Here is a 23,344-nt window from a genome sequence, read left to right as displayed (position 1 = left end):
TGCTCTCCTTAATTTGATATTTGTGTTTTTCACATTCTTATGACTCATTATTATGAGATTTTAGCAGATTGTGTACTTATGCTTCCACTGTTTGTAATAAATTTTATTTTAAGATTGTTTTATTTCTTAGAGTGTAACTGCAGTGGGAAGGAAAGAGCAAAACTGATTAATTTGAGCCCAATTGGACATGCCCAGATTGACATCCCTTCAGAGCTTACTAAGAGTTGTGGGTGGTGCCTGTGGCTCAAGGAGTAGGGCACCAGCCCCATATACTGGTGGTGGCGGGTTCAAGCCCGGCCCTTGCCAAAACTGAAAAAAAAAAAATAAACAAACAAACAAAAAAAAAACAGAGCTTGCTAAGAGTTATCACAAAGAAGGGAGGAGGCAAGATGGCCGACTGGAGCCAGCTGTCCACAGAGGGTCCTGTCCAGAAGGAGAGTTAAAGGACAGAATTTTACCAAGTAAGCTAATGGTTTGGAGCTGAGCCAAGAGAGAATGTTGAAGAGCACACATCACCCCTGTGATACAGGATTCTACCATTCAGGGCTAGAGAGGTAGCCCCCCAATTCTTTAGACCCAGGTGAGCTCAGAAGTCAGACCCCCATTTCTAGGCACAAGCAGACTACCTTTTTCGGCACACACCCTCTGGGCTCAGATAAGATCATGAACAAAGCAGCCTGTGATGGTATTTTGGGAGGTTCCACCTTGGGTAGGAGTACACACCCTAATCCCTTCTCAGGGATTAGGAGGAGGAACCTCACTATAGTGAAGGAGGAATTACATTCATTTATTTATTAATGCACTCATTAACTTTAAAAAGATGTTTTTCCATCTACAAACCGCCAGCCAGTGTAATCCTCTAAACTTAAGACCCCTAAATAAAAGAGCCTGCATGGAGACTCCCAAGTTAGTTCTTCAGTTATTTCCCCCTTCCAGAAGTTCTGGTGCTTTTTACTTCTTCTGTATTCCTTTCTAACTTCTAATAAAAGTCCTGACTTACCATTGATCTGTGGTCTGTGGGTTTATTCTTCAAATCCCCAGACCAAGGACCTACTGAAGAGTGAAACTCAGTGTCCCCTACTGAGGCAAAGCTGTGACCCCAAGGAAACAAACAATAGGTACAAAACCATCACCAAGCACATGGGAGTTCCCTCCCCCATGAGAATGGCTCACAGTATACTTTATACAAACAAGTGAGCAGAATGCAGATCTCCTATTTTATCCCACTAGTGAGACCCTCTGGAAACTGGAACTCCTTCCCCAGAGAGGACTTACTACCCTGTTTCCCCGAAAATAAGACATCCTCCAAAAATAAGACCTACTTACAGGAAAGATAAGATGTCCCCTGAAAATAAGACCTAGCACATCTTTGGGAACACACCTTAAAATAAGACACTGTCTTATTTTTGGGGAAATAGGGTAGTGTGCCATGGCACTCTACCACCAAGCATAAAACTGAACATAGACTCTACCCACAATTCTGAACTCCCAGCACTCCCCTCCACTCTCACTTGAAGGTCTGGAAGCCTGTCTGCCATGGAATCCAGGCTTTTGGGCATTATCTTGAGAGGTGTGGATGGGGCTTGGGCTGTTGTAGATCTGTGCTGGTTCTGTAGCATGGGTACAGAGTGGGGACTGTGGATCAAGGGAGCCATACAGGAAAAGGGTGCACCCCAGCACAGTGCAGCAGTGGCAGCAGCAGAAACAATATGGCTCACACCCCTGGGGATATTTTGGAGAGACACTTTCTCCCTCTCTTAGCAACCAGAGGTAGCTGAGACTCTACCCCAGTGGCAGCCACTGGCAGAACAGATTTGGGACAGAAACCCAGGCCCCGTGAGCAAAGGGTTTCCCTGAAGTGGTGCAGAACATATCTGGGACAGAAACCCAGGCCCCGTGAGCAAAGGGTATGCCTGAAGTGGTACCTGCCCAGGTGGGGTGTGGTGGGTACGAAGAATAGTGTGCACAGAGGCTGCATACTCCCAGGGCAGGGCTGAGTCAGAATTGCTGCTTTTGAGAGCCTAACATGCACCAGGGGAGCATAGCTAGGATGAAAGCAGGAGTGGCAGCAGCACCAACCCAGGCCCCTTGTGAGCTCTAACCACGCCCACCGCAACAGAGTGCAGTGGAGACTGAGGATCATTAATAACAGTCTCTGCCTGGTATAAAGCTCAGCAGTGGTATTCCAGCAGCTTTATTGATTAACTAACACTCCGTCAGCATCTTAAGAGGTTAACAGGCCATGCAGTTTTGGCTTGATCTCATTTTAAATTTCTTAGCTGCCACTTTGGTGGAAGTTAAAAAAGGAAGCTTGGTAGATGCAAGTCTCACTCTGTTGCCCAGGCTGGAATACAGTGGTGTCATCCTAGCTCTCAGTCCACCACTGGGATGTAGAACTTTCATAACTTTTAAAACAAAATGCATTACTACCAACAAGTTTATCTTGTCCCTGGATGTATTTTGAATGCATGAGAATCACTTTGCTGTGCTGTAACATGATTTTCCTCTGAAGACTTCAAGCAGACTGGCACCAGCCAGGACCTCCATAAGACCTGTGCCGCAACACGTGACCCATGCCTGCCTAGACTTCTGTACAAGCGGCGCCATGACCCGCAACCAGCGACCCATGCCCACTGGGCCTCCACACACCCTGACCAGGAACTCCGGGAGCAGAGCAACCCCACATCCTCCCTCCTGTACCCTCCCTGCCTCCACACCAGCCCAAGCATCTGGCCAGGGACTCTGGTAGCTGCATGCCTTCCAGAGCCCTCCCTGCCTCTGTGCGGAGCCCTTCTCCTGCCCACAGACTGCTGGAGCCTAGGGCTCTCTGTGCCAAAGTCACTGGACGTCAGGCATTCCCAGAACCATGTGCACCACCCTCAACCCTGTTGCTGGATCCAGGTGTATCACACTCCAGAGCTGCTCCCACAATCAGAACTCCCTGGCTGGGGCAGCCCCAGAGGAGATACACAGGGTCATTCCTTACAAAGATCCAGCAACACTACTGTGATCCCGCTGGGGTCTAATCTTAGAGAGACATCTCCCCAATTTTGAGGACAGCCAGAGGCAATAGTGAAAAACAATCATGAGGTGAAATCAATGGAAAAACTCTGGCAACATGAATAATCAGAGTAGATAAACTTCCCCAAGGAACGATGGGGCAGACACAGCACAAGATCCCATGCACAAACAAATAGCTGAGATGTCAGAAACCGAATTTAAAATCTGGATAGCAAATAAGATCGAATTAGAATTCCAAACACTAACCCAAAAAATGTCTCAAGAATTCAATGAATTCAAAGACCAAATGACCAAAGATTTGGGCACATTGAGACAAGAAGTTGCAGCCCTCAGAGATCTGAGAAACACAGCAGTATCCCTCAGCAACAGAATGGACCAAGCAAAAAAAAGGATTTCTGACATTGAAGACAAAGTTTTTGAATGCTCCCAAAATCTCAAAGAGGAAGAGAAATGGAGGGCAAAAACAGATCACTCCCTCAGAGAGCTCTGGGATAATTCAAAGAAAACTAATATTCATCTTATAGGGATCCACGAAAGTGACAAAGTGGCTTCACAAGGTACAGAGTCTCTTCTTCATAAGATTATGAAAGAGAACTTTCCAGACATGCCAAGAGATTCTGAAATTCAGATAGCAGACAGTTTCAGAACTCCAGCATGACTCAACCCCAATAAGATATCCCCCAGACACATCATAATCAATTTCACTAAAGTTAATATGAAGGAGAAAATTCTGAAAGCAGCCAGATGAAAGAAAACCATTACCTACAAGGGGAAAATATTAGAATAACTGCAAATCTCTCTGCTGAAACCTTTCAAGCTAGAAGAGGATGGTCATCAACTTTTAATCTCCCAAAAGAAAAAACTTTCAACCCAGGATCCTGAACCCAGCTAAACTGAGTTTCATTTATGATGGAGAAATTAAATACCTTAATGACATTCACATGTTGAAAAATTTTGCCATAACTAAACCAGCTCTCCAGGATATTCTCAGACCCATCCTCCATAAAAACCAGCGTAATCCTCCACCACAAAAGTAAACCCACCCACCAAACTTTGATCAAATTCCAACTTCCACAGTTGCAAAAGGATTAAAAATGTCCACTGGACTCTCGAAAGGCTTATCAATATTCTCAATTAATGTAAATGGTTTAAATTGTCCTCTAAAGAGGCAAAGGTTGGCTGACTAGATACAAAAACTCAAGCCAGATATCTGCTGCATATGAGAATCTCATCTTACATTAAAAGACAAATATAGACTCAGGAGATTAACAAAGATGGCAGCCAAGTTACAGCTTCCTGCATCTCGGTACTGTGAGTCTGAGGAGACAAGACTCCAGGCATCTCTGGCTGGTGGGATCTCCCTATAATCATCCCTTTGAGGATACAGGCAGTCAATGAGAGACTTCTGGACCCCAAGAGGAGGACTAAAAAAGTGCAAAACTGGCAAGTGGTCACGTGTGTTCAATCGGCCTAATCCCACCAACAGCTGTAAGTACAGTAGCAGCAAGAGTGCAAACAGGAAAGGCCTTACCTGTGAACTATTTTGGTGTTTTTGGACTTGGCACTCAGTTGAACTGTCTTGGGGAGAGCATGAGCAGGAGTGCAGAGCACTTTGGGCGTTGTCTAGGGCCCCAGACTGAGCCACTGAGCCAGATGGAGATAATAGTATTTGGCTGTGGTCCACAGGGAGCCATTGGGAGAGAACTGCCCCAGCAAGGTCCACCCTCAGGGTTGCAGAGCAAGGATCAGGTAGGAGCTAGTAACATAGTGACTGAGCAGCCTAAAGGCAGGGACTGAGCCAGCTTACAGCCCTAACCCTAAGGGGCAGAGTGAGACGAGTTTTGGCACACTGGGTAAGTGGATAGCCACTTCAACAGTGATTCCAGTGACAAGCACTTTCCTAGAAAAGCTTCTGCTGAGCAAGTTTAGAACTTTAAAGTGCCAATTAAGAGGGATGAAGAGAGATTAAGGGTGCCCATGCTGTGGGTTTTGAGAAATCTGCAGAGGCCTCCAGTCGTATCAGCATTGTGATTAACATCTCATACCCCAGAAAACCACCTGTTGCCCAAACAATATGCAACAAGATATATATACTGCTTTATTTTTGGCACAGAAACGTAAAGAGCAAGAGGCAGTGAAAGGAAAATAAGGGAAAGGAAACAGATAAAAGAAATCACTCATGAGGAAGAATCAGCAGAAAACTCTAGGGAACATGAAGAACCAGTCCAGAACAACCCTCCCAAGGGACCATGCGGAAGCTACTGCAGAGGATTCCACCTATAAAGAAATGTTAGGAACGACAGAAAGGGAATTTAGAATACACATGATAAAAACAATGAAGGAAATGATGAAAACAATGAAGGAAACTGCTAATAAAGTGGAAAAAAAACAAAAGGAAATCCAAAATCAGAATCAAATAAGACATGAATGATATGAAGAATATAGAAAGGATACAGCAGAGCTGAAGGAACTGAAGCAGTCAGTTAGGGAACTTAAAGATGCAATGGAAAGTATCAGCAACAGGTTAGACCATGCAGAAGAAAGAATTTCAGAGGTAGAAGATAAAGTTCTTGAGAAACTCAGATAGTAAAAGAAGCAGACAAGAAGAGAGAGAAAGCAGAACGTTCACTGTCAGAATTATGGGACTTTATGAAGCGTTCCAACATACGAGTTATAGGAATCCCAGAAGGGGAAAAAGAATGTCCCAGAGGAATGGAAGACATACTAGAGAATATTATAAAAGAAAATTTCCCAAACATCACCAAAGATTCTGACACACTGCTTTCAGAGGGATATCAGACCCCAGGTTGCTTCAACTCTAACCAAGCTTCTCCAAGACACATTGTAATGAACCTGTCCAAAAGCAAGACAAAAGAAAAGATTCTGCAAGCTGCCAGGAGTAAGCGCCAATCGACCTACAGGGGCAAATCCATCAGAGTGACCACAGACTTCTCTAATTAAACTTTCCAAGCAAGAAGACAATGGTCATCTACCTTTAACCTACTTAAACAAAAAAATTTCCAGCCCAGAATTCTGTACCTGCTAAGCTAAGCTTTAAAATTGACGGAGAAATCAAATCATTTACGGATATACAAACATTGAGGAAATTCGCCACAACAAGACCAGCTCTACAGGAAATACTTCAACCTGTTTTACACACTAACCACCACAATAGATCAACAGCAAAGTAAGAACTCAGAAATTAAAGGACAGAACCTAACCTCCACACTGATGCAAAAGATAAAACTAAGCAATGGACTGTCACAAAATAAGATGAATAGAACACTAACACACATATCAACTATCTCAATGAATGTTAATGGCTTGAATTCCCCACTGAAGAGACATAGGTTGGTTGACAGGATTAAAAAACACAAGCCATCCATTTGCTGTCTTCAAGAACCATGCCTGGCTTCAAAAGACAAATTAAAACTCTGAGTCAAGGGTTGGAAGAAAATTTTTCAAGCAACTGGAATTCAGAAGAAAAGAGGAGTTGAGATCTTATTTTCAGATACATGTGGATTTAAAGCAACTAAAGTCAAAAAAGACAAAGATGGTCACTTTATATTGGTCCAGGGAAAAATACAACAAGAAGACGTTTCATTCTAAATATTTATGCACCCAATTTAAATGCTCCCAGATTCCTGAAACATACCTTACTCAGTCTGAGCAATATGATATTGGATAATACCATCATAACAGGGGACTTTAACACTCCTCTTACAGAGCTGGACAGATCCTCTAAACAGAAATTAAACAAAGATATAAGAGATTTAAATGAGACCCTAGAACAACTGTGCTTGATAGACGCATATAGAACACTCCATCCCAAAGATAAAGACTATGCATTCTTCTCATCATCCCATGGAACATTCTCCAAAATTGATTATATCCTGGGACACAAAACAATTATCAACAGAATCAAAAGAATTGAAATTTTACCTTGTATCTTCTCAGACCATAAGGCACGAAAGGTGGAACTCAACTCAAACAAAAACGTTCAACCCCACACAAAGGCATGGAAATTAAACAATCTTCTGTTGAATAACAGATGGCTGCAGGAAGAAATAAAACAGGAAATCATTAACTTCCTTGATAATAACAACAATGAAGACACAAGCTACCAAAACCTGTGGGATACTGGAAAAACAGTTTTGAGAGGAAAATTTATCACTTTAGATCCCTACATTTGAAAAACAGAAAGAGAGTGTATCAACAAACTCACAAGCCATCTTATGGAATTGAAAAAAGAAGAACAATCTAAGCCTAACCCCAGGAGAAGAAAAGAAATGTCCAAAATCAAATCAGAGATCAATGAAATTGAAAACAAAAGAATCATTCAGAAAATTAATGAAACAAGGAGTTGGTTTTTTTAAAAAACTAAATAAAATAGATAAACCATTGGCCAGACTAAGGAGAAATAGAAAAGTAAAATCTCTAGTAACCTCAATCAGAAATGATAAAGGGGAAATAACAACTGATGCCAACGAGATACTAGAGATCATCTCTGAATACTACCAGAAACTCTATGCCCAGAAATAGGACAATGTGAAGGAAATGGATCAATATTTGGAAATACACCCTCTCCCTAGATTTAGTCAGGAAGAAATAGAGCTCCTGAACAGACCAATTTCAAGCACTGAGATCAAAGAAACAATAAAAAATCTTCCAACCAAAAAATGCCCTGGTCCAGATGGCTTCACTCCAGAATTCTATCAAACCTTCAAGGAAGAGCTTATTCTTGTACTGCAGAAATTATTCCAAAAAATGGAGGAAGAAGGAATCTTCCCCAACATATTCTATGAAGCAGACATCAACCTGATACCAAAACCAGGAAAAAAACCAATTAAAAAGGAGAATTTCAGACCAATCTCACTCATGAATATAGACGCAAAAATTCTGAACAAAATCCTAGCCAACAGATTACAGCTTACCAATCAAAAAAGTCATACATCATGATCAGGTAGGTTTCATCCCAGGGATGCAAGGCTGGTTTAACATACGCAAGTCCATAAACGTTATCCACCATATTAACAGAGGAAAAATATAGATCATATGATCCTCTCAATAGATGCAGAAAAAGCATTTGATAAAATCCAGCATCCTTCTCTAATTAGAACACTGAAGAATATAGGCATAGGTGGCACATTTCTAAAACTGATTGAAGCTATCTATGACAACCCATAGCCAATATTTTACTGAATGGAGTAAAACTGAATGCTTTTCCTCTTAGAACTTGAACCAGACAAGGTTGTCCTTTGTCACCTTTACTATTCAACATAGTGCTGGAAGTTCTAGCCAATACAATTAAGCAAGACAAGGAAATAAAGGGAATCAAAATGGGAGCAGAGGAGGTCAAACTCTCCCTCTTTGCTGATGACATGATCCTATACTTAAAGAATGCAAAGACTCAACCACAAGGCTCCTAGAAGTCTTCAAAGAATACAGTAATATTTCAGGATATAAAATCAATTTCCACAAGTCAGTAGGCTTTGTATACATCAATAACAGTCAAGATGACAAGCTAATTAAGGACACAACTCCCTTCACCATAGTTTCAAAGAAAATGAAATACCTAGGAATATACCTAATGAAGCAGGTGAAGAACCTCTATAAAGAAAACTATGAAATCCTCAGAAAGGAAATAGCAGAGGATATTCACAAATGGAAGAACATACCATGCTCATGGATGGGAAGAATCAACATTGTTAAAATGTCTATACTTCCCAAAGCAATCTACCTATTCAATGCCACTCCTATCAAAATACCAACATCGTACTTTCAAGATTTGGAAAAAATGATTCTGTGTTTTGTATGGAACCGGAAAAAAACCCGTATAGCTAAGGCAGTTCTTAGTAATAAAAATAAAGCTTGGGACATCGGCATACCACATTTTAGTCTGTACTACAAAGCCATAGTGGTCAAGACAGCAGGGTACTGGCACAAAAACAGAGACATAGACACTTGGAATCAAATTGAAAACCAAGAAATGAAACTAACATCTTACAACCACCTAATCATCGATAACTCAAACAAGAACATACCGTGGGGAAAGACTCCCTATTCAATAAATGGTGTTGGGACAACTGGATGTCTACATGTACAAGACTGAAACTGGACCCACACCTTTCCCCACTCACAAAAATTGATTCAAGATGGATAAAGGACTTAAATTTAAGGCATGAAACAATAAAAATCCTCAAAGAAAGCATAGGAGAAACACTGGAAGATATCGGCCTGGGGAAAGACTTCATGAAGAAGACTGCCATGGCAATTGCAACAACAACAAAAATAAACAAATGGGACTTCATTAAACTGAAAAGCTTCTGTACAGCTAAGGAGACAACAACCAAAGCAAAGAGACAACCTACACAATGGGAAAGGATATTTGCATATTTTGAATCAGACAAAAGCTTGATAACTAGGATCTATAGAGAACTCAAACACATGAAAAAGCCAACAATCCCATATATCAATGGGCAAGAGACATGAATAGAACCTTCTCTAAAGAAGACAGACAAATGACTAACAAACATATGAAAAAATGTTCATCATCCCTATATATTAGAGAAATGCAAATCAAAACCACCCTGAGATACTATTTAACCCTTGTGAGAATGGCCCACATCACAAAATCTCAAAACTGCAGATGCTGGTGTGGATGTGGAGAGAAGGGAACACTTTTACACTGCTGGTGGGACTGCAAACTAGTACAACCTTTCTGGAAGGAAGTATGGAGAAACCTCAAAGCACTCAAGCTAGACCTCCCATTTGATCCAGCAATCCCATTACTGGGCATCTACACAAAAGGAAATAAATCCACTTATCATAAGGACACTTGTACTACAGTGTTTATTGCAGCTCAATTTACAATCGCCAAAGTGTGGAAACAGCCTAAATGCCCACCAACCCAGGAATGGATTAACAAGCTATGGTATATGTATACCATGAAATACTATTCAGCTATTTTAAAAAATGGAGACTTCACATCCTTCGTATTAACCTGGATGGAAGTGGAAGATATTATTCTTAGGAAAGCATCAAAAGAATGGAGAAGCACGAATCTTATGTACTCAATTTTGATATGAGGACAATTAATGACAAGGTTATGGGGGGAGAGGAAAAGCAGAGGGAGGGTATGAGGGAGGGGGTGGGACCTTGGTGCATGCCACACCTTCTGGGGGCAAGACATGATTGCAAGAGGACTTTACCTAACAAATGCAATCAGTGCAACCTGGCTTATTGTACCCTCAATGAATCCCCAACAATAAATAAATAAAATTTGTAATCAGGAAAAAAAAAAAAAAAGACAAATATAGACTCAAGGTGAAGGTATGGTCAACTATACTCCAGGAAAATGGAAAGCATAAAAAAGCAGGCATTGCAATCCTATTCACAGATGCAATAGGCTTTAAACCAACCAAAATAAAGACGGATACGGATGGACACTTCATATTTGTTAAAGGTAATATTCAATATGATGAGATTTCAATTATTAATATTTATGCACCCAACCAGAACTCACCTCAATATATAAGAGAAACTAACGGAAATGAGCAACTTGATTTCCTTCAGTTCCATAGTATTTCAAGATTTTAATACCCTTTAGCTGTGCTGGATAGAACCTCCAAAAAGAAGCTATGCAAATAAATTTTAGATTTAAACATAACCATTCAACATTGGGACTTAAAAGACATCTACAGAACATTTCATCCCAACAAATCTGAATACACGTTCTTCTCATCAGCCCACGGAACATACTCCAAAATCTACTACATCCTAGCCACAAATCTAACCTCAGCAAATTAAAAAAATAGAAATTATTCCTGGCATCTTCTCAGACCATCATGGAATAAAAGTTGAACTCAATAACAACAGGAATCTGCATACCCATACAAAAACATGGAAGCTAAATAACCTTATGCTGGAGGATAGATGGGTTATAGCCGAGATTAAGAAGGAAATCACCCAATTTTTAGAACACAACAAGAATGAAGACACAAATTATCAGAACTTCTGGGATACTGCAAAGGCAGTCCTAAGAGGGAAATTTATAGCACTGCAAGCCTTCCTCAAGAAAATGAAATGACAGGAAGTTAATAACTTAATGGGACATCTCAAGCAACTGGAGAAAAAAGAACATTCGAACCCCAAACCCAGCAGAAGAAAAGAAATAACCAAAATCAGAGCAGAATTAAATGAAATAGAAAACAAAAGAATTATACAACAGATCAATAAATCCACAAGTAGGTTTTTTGAAAAGATCAATAAAATAGATAAATCTTTGGCCAACCTAACCAGGAAAAAAAAGAGTAAAATCACTAATTTCATCAATCAGAAATGGTAAAGATGAAATAACAGACTTCACAGAATTTCAAAAAATCCTTAATGAATATTAGAAGAAACTTTACTCTCAGAAATATGGAAATCTGAAAGAAATTGACCAATACTTGGAAGTATGCCACCCACCAAGACTTAGCCAGAATGAAGTGGAAATGTTGAACAGACCTATCTGAACAGCTCTGAAATAGCATCAAGTATCCTAAAAAGAAAACCCCAGGACCAGATGGCTTTATGTCAGAATTCTACCAAACCTTTAAAGAAGAACTAGTACCTATATTACTAACCCTCTTCCAAAATATAGAAAAAGAAGGAATATTACCCAACACATTCTACAAAGCAAACATCACCTTGATCCCCAAACTAGGGAAAGACCCAACAAGAAAAGAAAATTATAGACCACTATCACTAATGAATATTGATGCAAAAATACTCAATAAGATCCTAACAAACAGAATCCAACAACATATCAAAAAAATTATACACCATGACCAAGTGGGATTTATCCCACGGTCTCAAGGCTGGTTCAGTATCTGTAAAACTATAAATGTAATTGAGCACATACACAAACTGAAAAATAAAGACCATATGATTCTCTCAATCGATGCAGAAAAAGCTTTTGATAATATCCAGCATCCCTTCATGATCAGAACACTTAAGAAAATTGGTATAGAAGAGACATTTCTTAAACTGATAGAGGCCATCTACAGCAAACCCACAGCCAATACCATATTGAATGGAGTTAAACTGAAATCATTTGCACTTAGATCAGGAACCAGGCAAGGTTGCCCATTGTCTCCATTGCTCTTTAACATTGTAATGGAAGTTTTAGCCATTGCAAATAGGGAAGAAAAGACGATCAAAAGTATCCACATAGGGTCAGAAGAGATCAAACTTTCACTGTTTGCAGATGAAATGATTGTATATCTGGAAAACACTAGGGATTCTACCACAAAACTTTTAGAAGTGATCAAGGAATACACCAATGTCTCAGGCTACAAAATCAACACCCATAAATCTGTAGCCTTTATATATACCAACAATAGCCAACCCAAAAAAACAATCAAGGACTCTATTCCTTTCACAGTAGTGCCAAAGAAGATTTGGGAGTATACCTAACAAAGAATGTGAAAGATCTCTATAAACAGAACTATGAAACTTTAAGAAAAAAAATAGCTGAAGATGTTAACAAATGGAAAAACATACCATGATCATGCCTGGGAAGAATCAACATTATTAAAATGTCTATACTACCCAAAGAAATATATAATTTTAATGCAATTCCTATTAAAGCTCCATTGTCATATTTTAAAGATCTTGAAAAAATAATGCTTCATTTTATATGGAATCAGAAAATCCTCAAATAGCCAAAACAATACTCAGAAATAAAAACAAAGCAGGAGGAATCACACTACCAGACCTGAGACTGTACCATAAATCTATACTTATCAAAACAGCATGGTACTGGCACAAAAACGGAGAATTAGATGTCTGGAACAGAACAGAGAACCAAGAGATGAATCCATCTACTTACTGTTATTTGATCTTTGACAAGCCAATTAAAAACATTCAGTGGAGAAAAGATTCCCTATTTAACAAATGGTTCTGGGTGAACTGGCTGGCGATCTGTAAAACACTGAAACTGGACCCACACTTTTCACCATTAACTAAGATAGATTCTCACTGGATAAAAGACTTAAACTTAAGACATGAAACTATAAAAATACTTAAAGAAAGTGTTGGGAAAACTCTTGAAGGAATCAGCCTGGGTGAATATTTTATGAGGAGGACTCCCCAAACAATTGAAGCAGTATCATAAATACATTACTGGGACCTGATCAAACTAAAAAGCTTCTGCACAGCCAAGAACATACTAAGTAAAGCAAGCAGACAGCCCTCAGAATGGGAGAAAATATTTTCAGGTTATACCTCTGATAAAGGTTTAATAACCAGAATCCACAGAGAACTCAAATGTATTAGCAAGAAAAGAAAAAGAGATCCCATCTCAGGGTGGGCAAAGGACTTGAAGAGAAACTTCTCTAAAGAAGACAGACACATGACCTACAAACACATGAAAAAAAGCTCATCATCCTTAATCATCAGAGAAATGCAAATCAAAACGACTTTGAGATATCACCTAACCCCAGTAAGAGTAGCTCACATAACAAAATCCCAAAACCACAGATGTTGGCAAGGATGCAGAGAAAAGGGCACACTTCTACACTGCTGGTGGGAATGCACACTAATACGTTCCTTTTGTAAGGATGTTTGGAGAATACTTAGAGATCTAAAAGTAGACTTGCCATTCGATCCTATAATTCCTTTAGTAGGTTTATACCCAGAAGACCAAAAATCACAATATAACAAAGACATTTGTACCAGAATGTTTATTGCAGCCCAATTCATAATTGCTAAGTCATGGAAGAAGCCCAAGTGCCCATCGACCCACAAATGGACTAGCAAATTGTGGTACATGTATACCATGGAATATTATGCAGCCTTAAAGAAAGATGGAGAATTTACCTCTTTTCATTTTACATGGATGGAGCTGGAACATATTCTTCTTAGCAAAGTATCTCAAGAATGGAAGAAAAAGTATCCAATGTACTCAGCCCTACTATGAAGCTAATTTACAGCTTTCAGATGAAGGCTATAACCCAACTATAGCACAGGAAGATAGGGAAAGGGCCACTGAAGGGGAAGGGAGGGGGGAGGTTCAGGTAGAGGAAGGGTAATGGGTAGGGCCACACCTACGGTGCATCTTAGAAGGGGTACAGGTGAAACTTACTAAATGCAGAATACAATTGTCTACATACAATAACTAAGAAAATGCATGAAGGCTACGTTGAACAGTTTGGTGAGAATATTTCAGATTGTATATGACACCAGCACATTGTACGCCTTGATTGCACTAATGTACACAGCTATGATTTAACAATAAAAAAAGAGGTTAGCAACTGAAATAAAATCTTAGCTTAGCTAACATTTTGAGCTCATCCCACTGCTGCCTCGTGCTGACAATCCCTTTCTCTGATCTCATTTTTCTCTTATTTTTATACACAGACCAGACCATAGTCAGGAATCAGTGATGAAAAATTATACAGCAATAACAACATTCATCCTGGTGGGACTAACGGATGATCCAAATCTACAGATCCTGCTTTTTATCTTTTTGTTTCTAACCTACTTGTTGAGTGTCGCTGGGAATCTGACCATTATCACTCTCACCTTGGTGGATTCCCACCTTAAAACACCCATGTACTTTTTCCTCCGCAATTTCTCCATCTTGGAAGTGTCATTTACAACCGTGTGCATTCCCAGATTCCTCTACACGATGGCATCTGGGGACAATACTGTCACCTATAATGCATGTGCCACTCAATTATTTTTTGTTGTCATCCTGGGTGTGACTGAGTTTTTCCTCCTGACGGCCATGTCCTATGACCGCTATGTAGCCATCTGCAAGCCCCTGCATTACATGACCATCATGAACAACAGAGTTTGCATCAAGTTCCTCATTGGCTGTTGTGTGATTGCTCTAATCATCGTCATCCCGCCATTTGGCATGGGCTTTGAGCTCCAGTTTTGTGACTCCAATGTCATAGATCACTTTGGCTGTGATGCTGCCCCCATCCTGAAGATTACCTGCTCTGACACAGAGTTTATAGAGCGCTTTGTCTTAATCCTGGCTGTGCTGACACTCCTGTTCACCTTGGTGTGTGTGATTCTGTCCTACACATACATTATTAGGACCATTCTCAGATTCCCTTCTGCCCAGCAAAGGAAAAAAGCTTTTTCCACTTGTTCTTCCCATATAATTGTGGTTTCTATCACATATGGAAGCTGCATCTTCATCTATGTTAAACCAAATGCAAAGGAAGGGGTCGCTATCAATAAGGTGGTGTCAGTGCTCACCACCTCAGTTGCCCCAGTCATGAATCCCTTCATTTACACTCTGAGGAACAAGCAAGTGATACAAGCTTTCAAAGACATGATCAAAAGGGTTGCATCTATCTCAAAGAGCTAAAGGAGTACTGAGTGCAAAATGACAAATTATAAAAGAATGTCTTCTTTTCATTTTATTTTTCCCAGTTCTATACTTGTCAGGGTTTGTGTATGGCACAACCTCATTTTGTTACACTTACAGCCCAATATTGATACAAGTATTAATTAGTCTTTTTTTTCTTTTTTGGCTCAATCTATTCCTAGAAATACATGGGTATAAATCTTCAGCAGACATCTACAACACACCCACTATTACTTACAGAAGCAAGAAATGCAGACAGCATCAATTTACTATCAGGTTGGTGCTCATCTGCTCCTCTTAGACGGACTGATCCATCCTGAGTGAGCCCCAGATTTCCCAGGAACATTGGCAATGATGATCTATGACTACAGGAATGACCCTGTGGCCACCATGTTGGTAAAATTCATTTTTCTAACTTTCCCACTTTTCAGGGAGATTTTCCATGAATTGCATTTGTTTAAAATCTGTAGAATAGTTTTTATAAAACCCCCAACTCTAGGTAGATTTTCATATTCCTTTCACCCCATCATCTGTTTGTGTTATCTGTATATGTCTGTGTGCATCTGTTACCTTGTCTATAATGTCAGTTTAACAGGCTCAAAGGCATTAATGAGACAGACAAAATATAAATGACAGTGTATATGAGGTCTGACAATTAAGTTCATGAATTTCCCACCGTGTGCTTACATTGTTGGTAGCACTGTACAAATAGCTTTGGAAGGGTTCATAATCTTGGTATATCAGTGTCTCACAGCTGTGCTCATGTCGTGTGGCAGCATCTTGCTAAGTGGTGTTCATTATAACTGTGTGTTTTGTGTGCCATCACGAGAAGGTTGGTGCTTGAATTAGAGCAATGAACAAACATTAAATTTTTGTTATACTTGGCAACAGTGGAAGTGAAATCAGGACATGTTAGCCCAAGTTTCCTGGGATAATTCCGTGAAGAAAACGTCAGTGTACAAATGGATTACACATTTTTCCAAGGTTCGGAGACAGCATCGCTGATGAAGAGAGGTCAAGGCAGCCGGGAATGAGCAGAACTGACAAAAACATTGCAAAATTTTGTTGAATCATTTGTCAAAATCATCAGCTGAGTGTGAGAAGCATAGCAGACCAAGGAAATACCAATAGAGAAACAGGAAAACCTTAACTGAAAATTTTGGCATAAGAAAGTTGTGTGCAAAAATGGTCTCGAAAAAAGAGTTGAAGCTTACCAAGGCCTTTGGGAGAGGCAAGACAACTTTTTGGGCCATGTTATTACTGATGATGAAGTCTGGGTCTACCAATCGGATCCTTGAGCAAATTGTCCAAGTGCACAATGGAAGTCAACAATTCTTCATGACTAAAAATGTACCGTCAGTCCAAATCAAGAGTCAAAACAATGTTGCTAGCCCTTTTCAATATCACAAGGATTATTTATTATGAATTTGTACCAACTATACAAATGGTTAACCAAGTTTACTATTTGGAAGTGCTGAAAAGCCTGCATGAAAAAGATAGACAAAAACAACCTAAACTTTTCACCAACAACTCGTGGCTCTTGCACCACAACAATGCAGCAGTTCACTGGGCACTGTCTGTGAAGGAGTTTTTAACCAGTAACCAAATAACTGTATGGGAACATCCTCCCTACTCACCTGATCTGGTCCCCGTGACTTTTTTCCTTATGTGAAGATAAAGGAAATATTGAAAGGACAACATATTGATGACATGCAGAACATTAAAGGTAATACAACAGTAGCTCTGACGACCGTTCCAGAAAGAGAGTTCCAAAATTGCTTCAAAGGTTGGAGTAGATGCTGGTGTTGGTGTATAGTTTCCCAAGCGGAGCACTTGGAAACAGTTGAGGGGCTATCGTGGTATTTATTAATGAGGTATCTAGCACTTTTTCTAGAATGCATTCGAGAACGTAATTGTTAGACCTCACATACTGCCTACAAGAGACTCGCTTCACCTGTAAGGATACACAAAGATTATAAAGTGAATGATGAAAACAGATATCCCATGCAAATTGAAACTAAAAGAGGTCAGGGGTGCCTATACTTACATCAGACAAAATAGACATTAAGTCAAAAATAGTAAAATGAGTCAAAGATATTATTATATAATGACAAAGGTATCAAGAAAATATAACAAATCTTTATGTACCCAACATTTTATCACCCAAACAGATTAAACAAGTATTAATAGATCTGGAGAGAGTGATAGACTGCAATGTGCAATATAGTAAAGGACTGTGATGTCACTTTAATAATGAACAGATCCGCCTGACAGAAAATCAATTAAAAAAAAAAACAATTACATTGAACTATACTGTAAGTCAAATGAATCAGACAGACATATACAGAATATTTCTTCCAATAGCAGAATACACATTCTTCTCAAGTGCGTACAAAACATTCTTTAGGACAGATTATATGGTAGACCACAAAATTAGTCTTAACGAATTTAAGAAGACTGAAATAATATCACTATATCTTCTCTAACCACAATGGTATAAAACCAGAAATCGAGAATAAGGAATTCTACAAAATTCATAAGTATGTGACCATTAAACAAATTTCTCCTAGCTATCCAATGGACCAAATAAGAAATTAAAATAAAAAATTTTAAGTATCTTGAGACAAACAGAAATGAAACACAATATACCAAAAATTATGGGACACAGCAAAACCAATTCTAAGAGGAAAGTTTATAGCATTAAATGCCTCCATCCAAAAAAGGGGAAGATTCCAAACAATCACCCTAACATTATATCTGAAGTAAATAGAAACACAAGAATAAACTAAGACCAAAGTTAATAGGAAGAAGGATATAAAAAAGATCAGACCTAAAATAAATAACATAAAGACTAGAAAAACAATAGGAAAGAACAGAAAGAATAGAAAGAAACTATGAGTTGGGTTTTTGAAAAGATAAACAAAATCAACAAATCTTTAGATGACTAAAAAAACAATAAAATCAAAAATAAAAAAGAAGACATTATAAGAGGTGATATCACAGGAATAAAAAAATTAGAAGAGACTACTATGAAGAATTATATGCTAAAAAATGGATAAATCCCTAGACATATATAACCTACTAAGACTAAATCATGAAAAAATAGAAAGTCGGAACATATCAATAATAACTAAAGAGATTGAATCAGTAATAAAAAGTCTGCCATCACAGAAAATGCCAGGACTTGATGGCTACGTGGGTAAATTTTACCAAATATTTAAAGAAGCATTAATGCCAATCCTTTTCAAACTCTTCCAAAAAAAATTTAAAGAAGAACAAGTTTGTGAAGCCATTGATTACCTTATACCAAAGCCAGAAAAGGGCACTTACAAGAGAGGAAAATTACAGGCCAGTACCCCTGATAAGCACAGATGCAAAAGTCTCAACAGCCTACTAACACGCTGAATCCAACAACACGTATAAGAATCCTATCACAGTCAAGTAGGATTTAGCCCTGGGATGCAAGGATATTCAATGTATGCAAATCAATAAATGGAATATACCATATTTTCAGAATGAAGGATTTAAAAAAAATGATTAGCTCAATAGATGCAGAAAAAGCATTTGACAAAATTCAATAGCCTTTCATGGATTAAAAAATACTCTCAACAGATTAGGTATGGAAGGAATGCCCTTCAACACTATAAAGGCCATATATGACAAGCACCTGGTGAACATCATACTCAATGGTAAAAAATCAAAAGCGTTTCCTCTCTCAGTAACAACATAGGGATACTATTCTCACCATTTCTTTTCATCATAGTACTGAAGGCCCTAGCCAGAGCAGTTAAGCAAGAGCAAGAAATAAAAAATACTATAAAAGGAGAAAAAGATGTGAAATCGTCTGTTTGCTGACGTGATCTCATATGCAGAAGATTTCTTATCTACAGAAACAAGTGTTACAACTGATAAACAGGGGCAGTTCCTGTGGCTCAACGAGTAGGGCGCCGGCCTCACATGCTGGAGGTGGTGGGTTCAAACCGGCCAAAAACTGCAACAAGAACAAAAAACTGAAAAACAGGACGGCGTCTGTGACCTAGTGGATAGGGCACCTGCCCCATATACCGAGGGTGGAGGGTTTGAACCCGGCCCCAGCCAAACTGCAACAAAAAAATAGCCAGGCGTTGTGGCGGGCGCCTGTAGTCCCAGCTACTTGGGAGGTTGAGGCAAGAGAATCACCTAAGCCCAGGAGTTGGAGGTTTCTGTGAACAGTGACACCACAGCACTCTACCAAGGGTAACATAGTGAGACTCTGCCTCAAAAAAAAAACTGATAAACAAATTCGGTAGAGATGCAGGATATAAAACCAACATGCAAAATCAATGGCATTTCTATACTTTAATAACACAAAAGAAATCAAATGAACAATCTCATTCACAGTAGAAAATAAATGCACACATACATTTATACATATATGAGGTCTGAGGATTAAGTTCTTGCACTCATCCTAGAAAAAGTGCTACATACCTCACTGCTGAATATCACTGTGGACACCTTTGAAGTATTCCCCTTGGGAAGATATACACTGATGCCAGTGCCTAGTCCAAAGGATTTTAGAACCCTTTTTCCGGCATAGCCATCAGAGCTATCATTGTATGAGGTCTGACAATTAAGTTCACAAACTCATCCTAGTAAAAGTGCTCTGAAAGGTGTAAAAATTTTCAAACTTAGGGGATGGTGCCTGTGGCTCAAAGGGGTAGGGCGCCGGCCCCATATGCCAGAGGTGGCGGGTTCAAAAACAGCCCCGGCCAAAAACTGCAGAGGAAAAAAAATTTCTTCAAATAGGTTAAACAAGGACATGAAAGACTTGTATAACAAAAACTATAAAACACTGATGAAAACATTAAAGGAAATACAAACAAATGGAAAGATATTCTGCTTTTGTAACTGGAAAGATTCATGTTGTTAAAAATATATACTACCCAAATAAATGTATACATTCAACGCTATCCCTACCAAAATTCTGATACTATTTTTCACAGAAATAGAAAAACATTATAAAATTCATATGCAACCACAAAAGACCCAGTATAACCAAAGCCATTCAGAGCAAAAAGAAAAAAGCACAAGGGAGGCATCACACTACCTGATTTGAAAATATCCTATAAAGCTACAGTAATCTAAACAGCAAAGTGCTGTCATAAAAACAGATACACTGACAGTGGAACAGAATAAAGAGCCCATAAATAAATCCATACATATAGGGCCAATTGATTTTTAATAAAGGTGCCAAGAACACACAATGGGGAAAGGACGGTCTCTTTAATAAATGGTGGTGAGGGGGATGATGGGAAGATAGCGGACTGAAGCCAGCTTTCCACAGAGGCTCCCATCCTGAAGGAGAGTTAGGGAACGAAAATTTAGCAAGTAACCTGATGGATTCGAGCAACACCAAGCGAGAAAGTTGAAGAACGCACATCAACCCCGCTGAGGAGAGCTGCAACCACAAGGAAGCAAACAAAAGGTACAAAACCCATCACCAACCGGGCGGGAGTCCCCCATCCCCCACCTGATTGGCTTAAGGGCCCCACAAACAAAAGGGCAGAAATCAAAGGCCCACCCACTACACTTCATGGGAGAGACCTACTACAAACTGGACCTACCTCCCTTACTAGGATGCCTAGGCATTCTCCTGCCAGGCATAAAACTGTATAAATCTGGGAGGCGGAGCAAGATGGCGGCCGAGTAACAGCTTCCTTGCATCTGGGCACGGTGAGTCTGGGGAGATAGGACTCCAGGCATCTCTGGCTAGTGGGATCTGCCTATCATCACTCCTATGAGGATACAGGGATTCAGCGAGAGACTTCTGGACCCCAAGAGGAGGACTAAAACAGTGGAAAACCGGCAAGTGGTCGCATGTGTTCAATCCGTCTAAACCCGCCCACAACTTCCACAGGCATGAGAACTTAAAGAGCAAGAGGAAGTGAAAGGAAAATTAGGGCAAGGAAACAGATAAAAGAAATCACTCATGAGGAAGAATCAGCAGAAAACACCAGGCAACATAAAGAACTAGTCTAGAACAAACCCACGAAGGGACCATGAGGTAGCTACTGCAGATGATTCTACCTGTAAAGACATGTTAGGAATGACAGAAAGGGAATTTAGAATACACATGTTGAAAACAATGAAAGAAATGATGGAAACAATGAAGGAAATTGCTAATAAAGTGGAAAATAACCAAAAGGAAATCCAAAAACAGAATCAAATAAGAGATCAATGATATGAAGAATATAAAAAGGATATAGCAGAGCTGAAGGAAATGAAACAATTAGGGAACTTAAAGATACAATGGAAAATATCAGCAACAGGTTAGACCATGCAGAAGAAAGAATTTCAGAGGTAGAAGACAAAGTTCTTGAGATAACTCAGACAGTAAAAGAGGCAGAAAAGAAGAGAGAGAAAGCAGAACGTTCACAGTCAGAATTATGGGACTTTATGAAGTGTTCCAACATACGAGTTATAGGAATTCCAGAAGGGGAAGAAGAATGTCCCAGAGGAATGGAAGCCATACTAGAGAATATTATAAAGAAAATTTCCCAAATATCACCAAAGATTCTGACACACTGCTTTCAGAGGGATATCGGACCCCAGGTCGCCTCAACTCTAACCGAGCTTCTCCAAGACACATTGTGATGAACCTGTCCAAAGTCAAGACAAAAGAAAAGATTCTGCAAGCTGCCAGGAGTAAGTGCCAGTTGACCTACAGGGGCAAATCCATCAGAGTGACCGCAGACTTCTCTAATGAAACTTTCCAAGCAAGAAGACAATGGTCATCTACCTTTAATCCACTTAAACAGAACAATTTTCAGCCCAGAATTCTTTACCCTGCTAAGCTAAGCTTAAAAATTGATGGAGAAATCAAATAATTTACGGATATATGAACACTGAGGAAATTCGCCATAACAAGACCAGCTCTACAGGAAATACTTCCACCTGTTCTGCACACTGACCACCACAATGGATCAGCATCAAAGTAAGAACTCAGAAATCAAAGGACAGAACCTAACCTCCACACTGATGCAAAAGATAAAACTAAGCAATGGACTCTCACCAAATAAGACGAATAGAATATACCACACTTATCAATTATCTCAATAAATGTTAATGGCTTGAATGCCCCACTAAAGAGACATAGATTGGTTGACTGGATTAAAAAACACAAGCCACCCATTTGCTGTCTGCAAGAAACACACCTGGCTTCAAAAGACAAATTAAAGCTCCGAATCAAGGGTTGGAAGACAATTTTTCAGGCAAATGGAATTCAGAAGAAAAGAAGAGTTGCAATTTTATTTTCAGATACACGTTGATTTAAAGCAACTAAAGTCAAAAAAGACAAAGATGGTCACTTTATATTGGTCAAGGGAAAAATACAACAAGAAGACATTTCAATTCTAAATATTTATGAACCCAATTTAAATGCTCCCAGGTTCTTGAAGCAGACCTTAGTCTGAGCAATATGATATCTGATAATACCATCATAACAGGGGACTTTAACACTCCTCTCACAGAGCTGGACTGATCCTCTAAACAGAAATTAAACAAAGATATAAGAGATTTAAATGAGACCCCAGAACAACTAAGCTTGATAGACGAATATAGAACACTCCACCCCAAAAATAAAGAATATACATTCTTCTCATCACCCCATGGAACATTCTCCAAAATTGATCATATACTGGGACACAAAACAAATATCAACAGAATCAAAAGAACTGAAATTTTACCTTGAATCTTTTCAGACCATAAGGCACTAAAGGTGGAACTCAACTCTAACAAAAATGCTCGATTCCACCCAAAGCCATGGAAATTAAACAATCTTCTGTTGAATAACAGATGGCTGCAGGAAGAAATAAAACAGGAAATCAATAACTTCCTTGAGCATAACAACAATGAAGACACAAGCTACCAAAACCTGTGGGATACTGCAAAAGCAGTTTTGAGAGGAAAATTCATCGC

General features: G+C 39.3%; 1 protein-coding gene across 1 annotated transcript; it reads left to right on the top strand.

The window, feature by feature from the left end:
• The first annotated feature begins 14,449 nt into the window (after window positions 1–14,449).
• On the top strand, window positions 14,450–15,388 carry LOC128561098 (olfactory receptor 6C2-like). The gene has a single exon (XM_053554862.1). It carries the CDS (start codon window positions 14,450–14,452, stop codon window positions 15,386–15,388), a length of 939 nt encoding a protein of 312 aa, XP_053410837.1.
• Window positions 15,389–23,344: the final 7,956 nt, after the last annotated feature.

This window comes from Nycticebus coucang, chromosome 12 (assembly GCF_027406575.1).
Source record: "Nycticebus coucang isolate mNycCou1 chromosome 12, mNycCou1.pri, whole genome shotgun sequence".
NCBI classification, from domain to species: domain Eukaryota; kingdom Metazoa; phylum Chordata; class Mammalia; order Primates; family Lorisidae; genus Nycticebus; species Nycticebus coucang.
This window is presented reverse-complemented; position numbering and strand designations above follow the sequence as displayed.

What these genes read in the sequence shown, in the direction of transcription:
- LOC128561098 (XM_053554862.1), top strand. Translation starts at nt 14,450, where the DNA reads ATGAAAAATTATACAGCAATAACAACATTCATCCTGGTGGGACTAACG.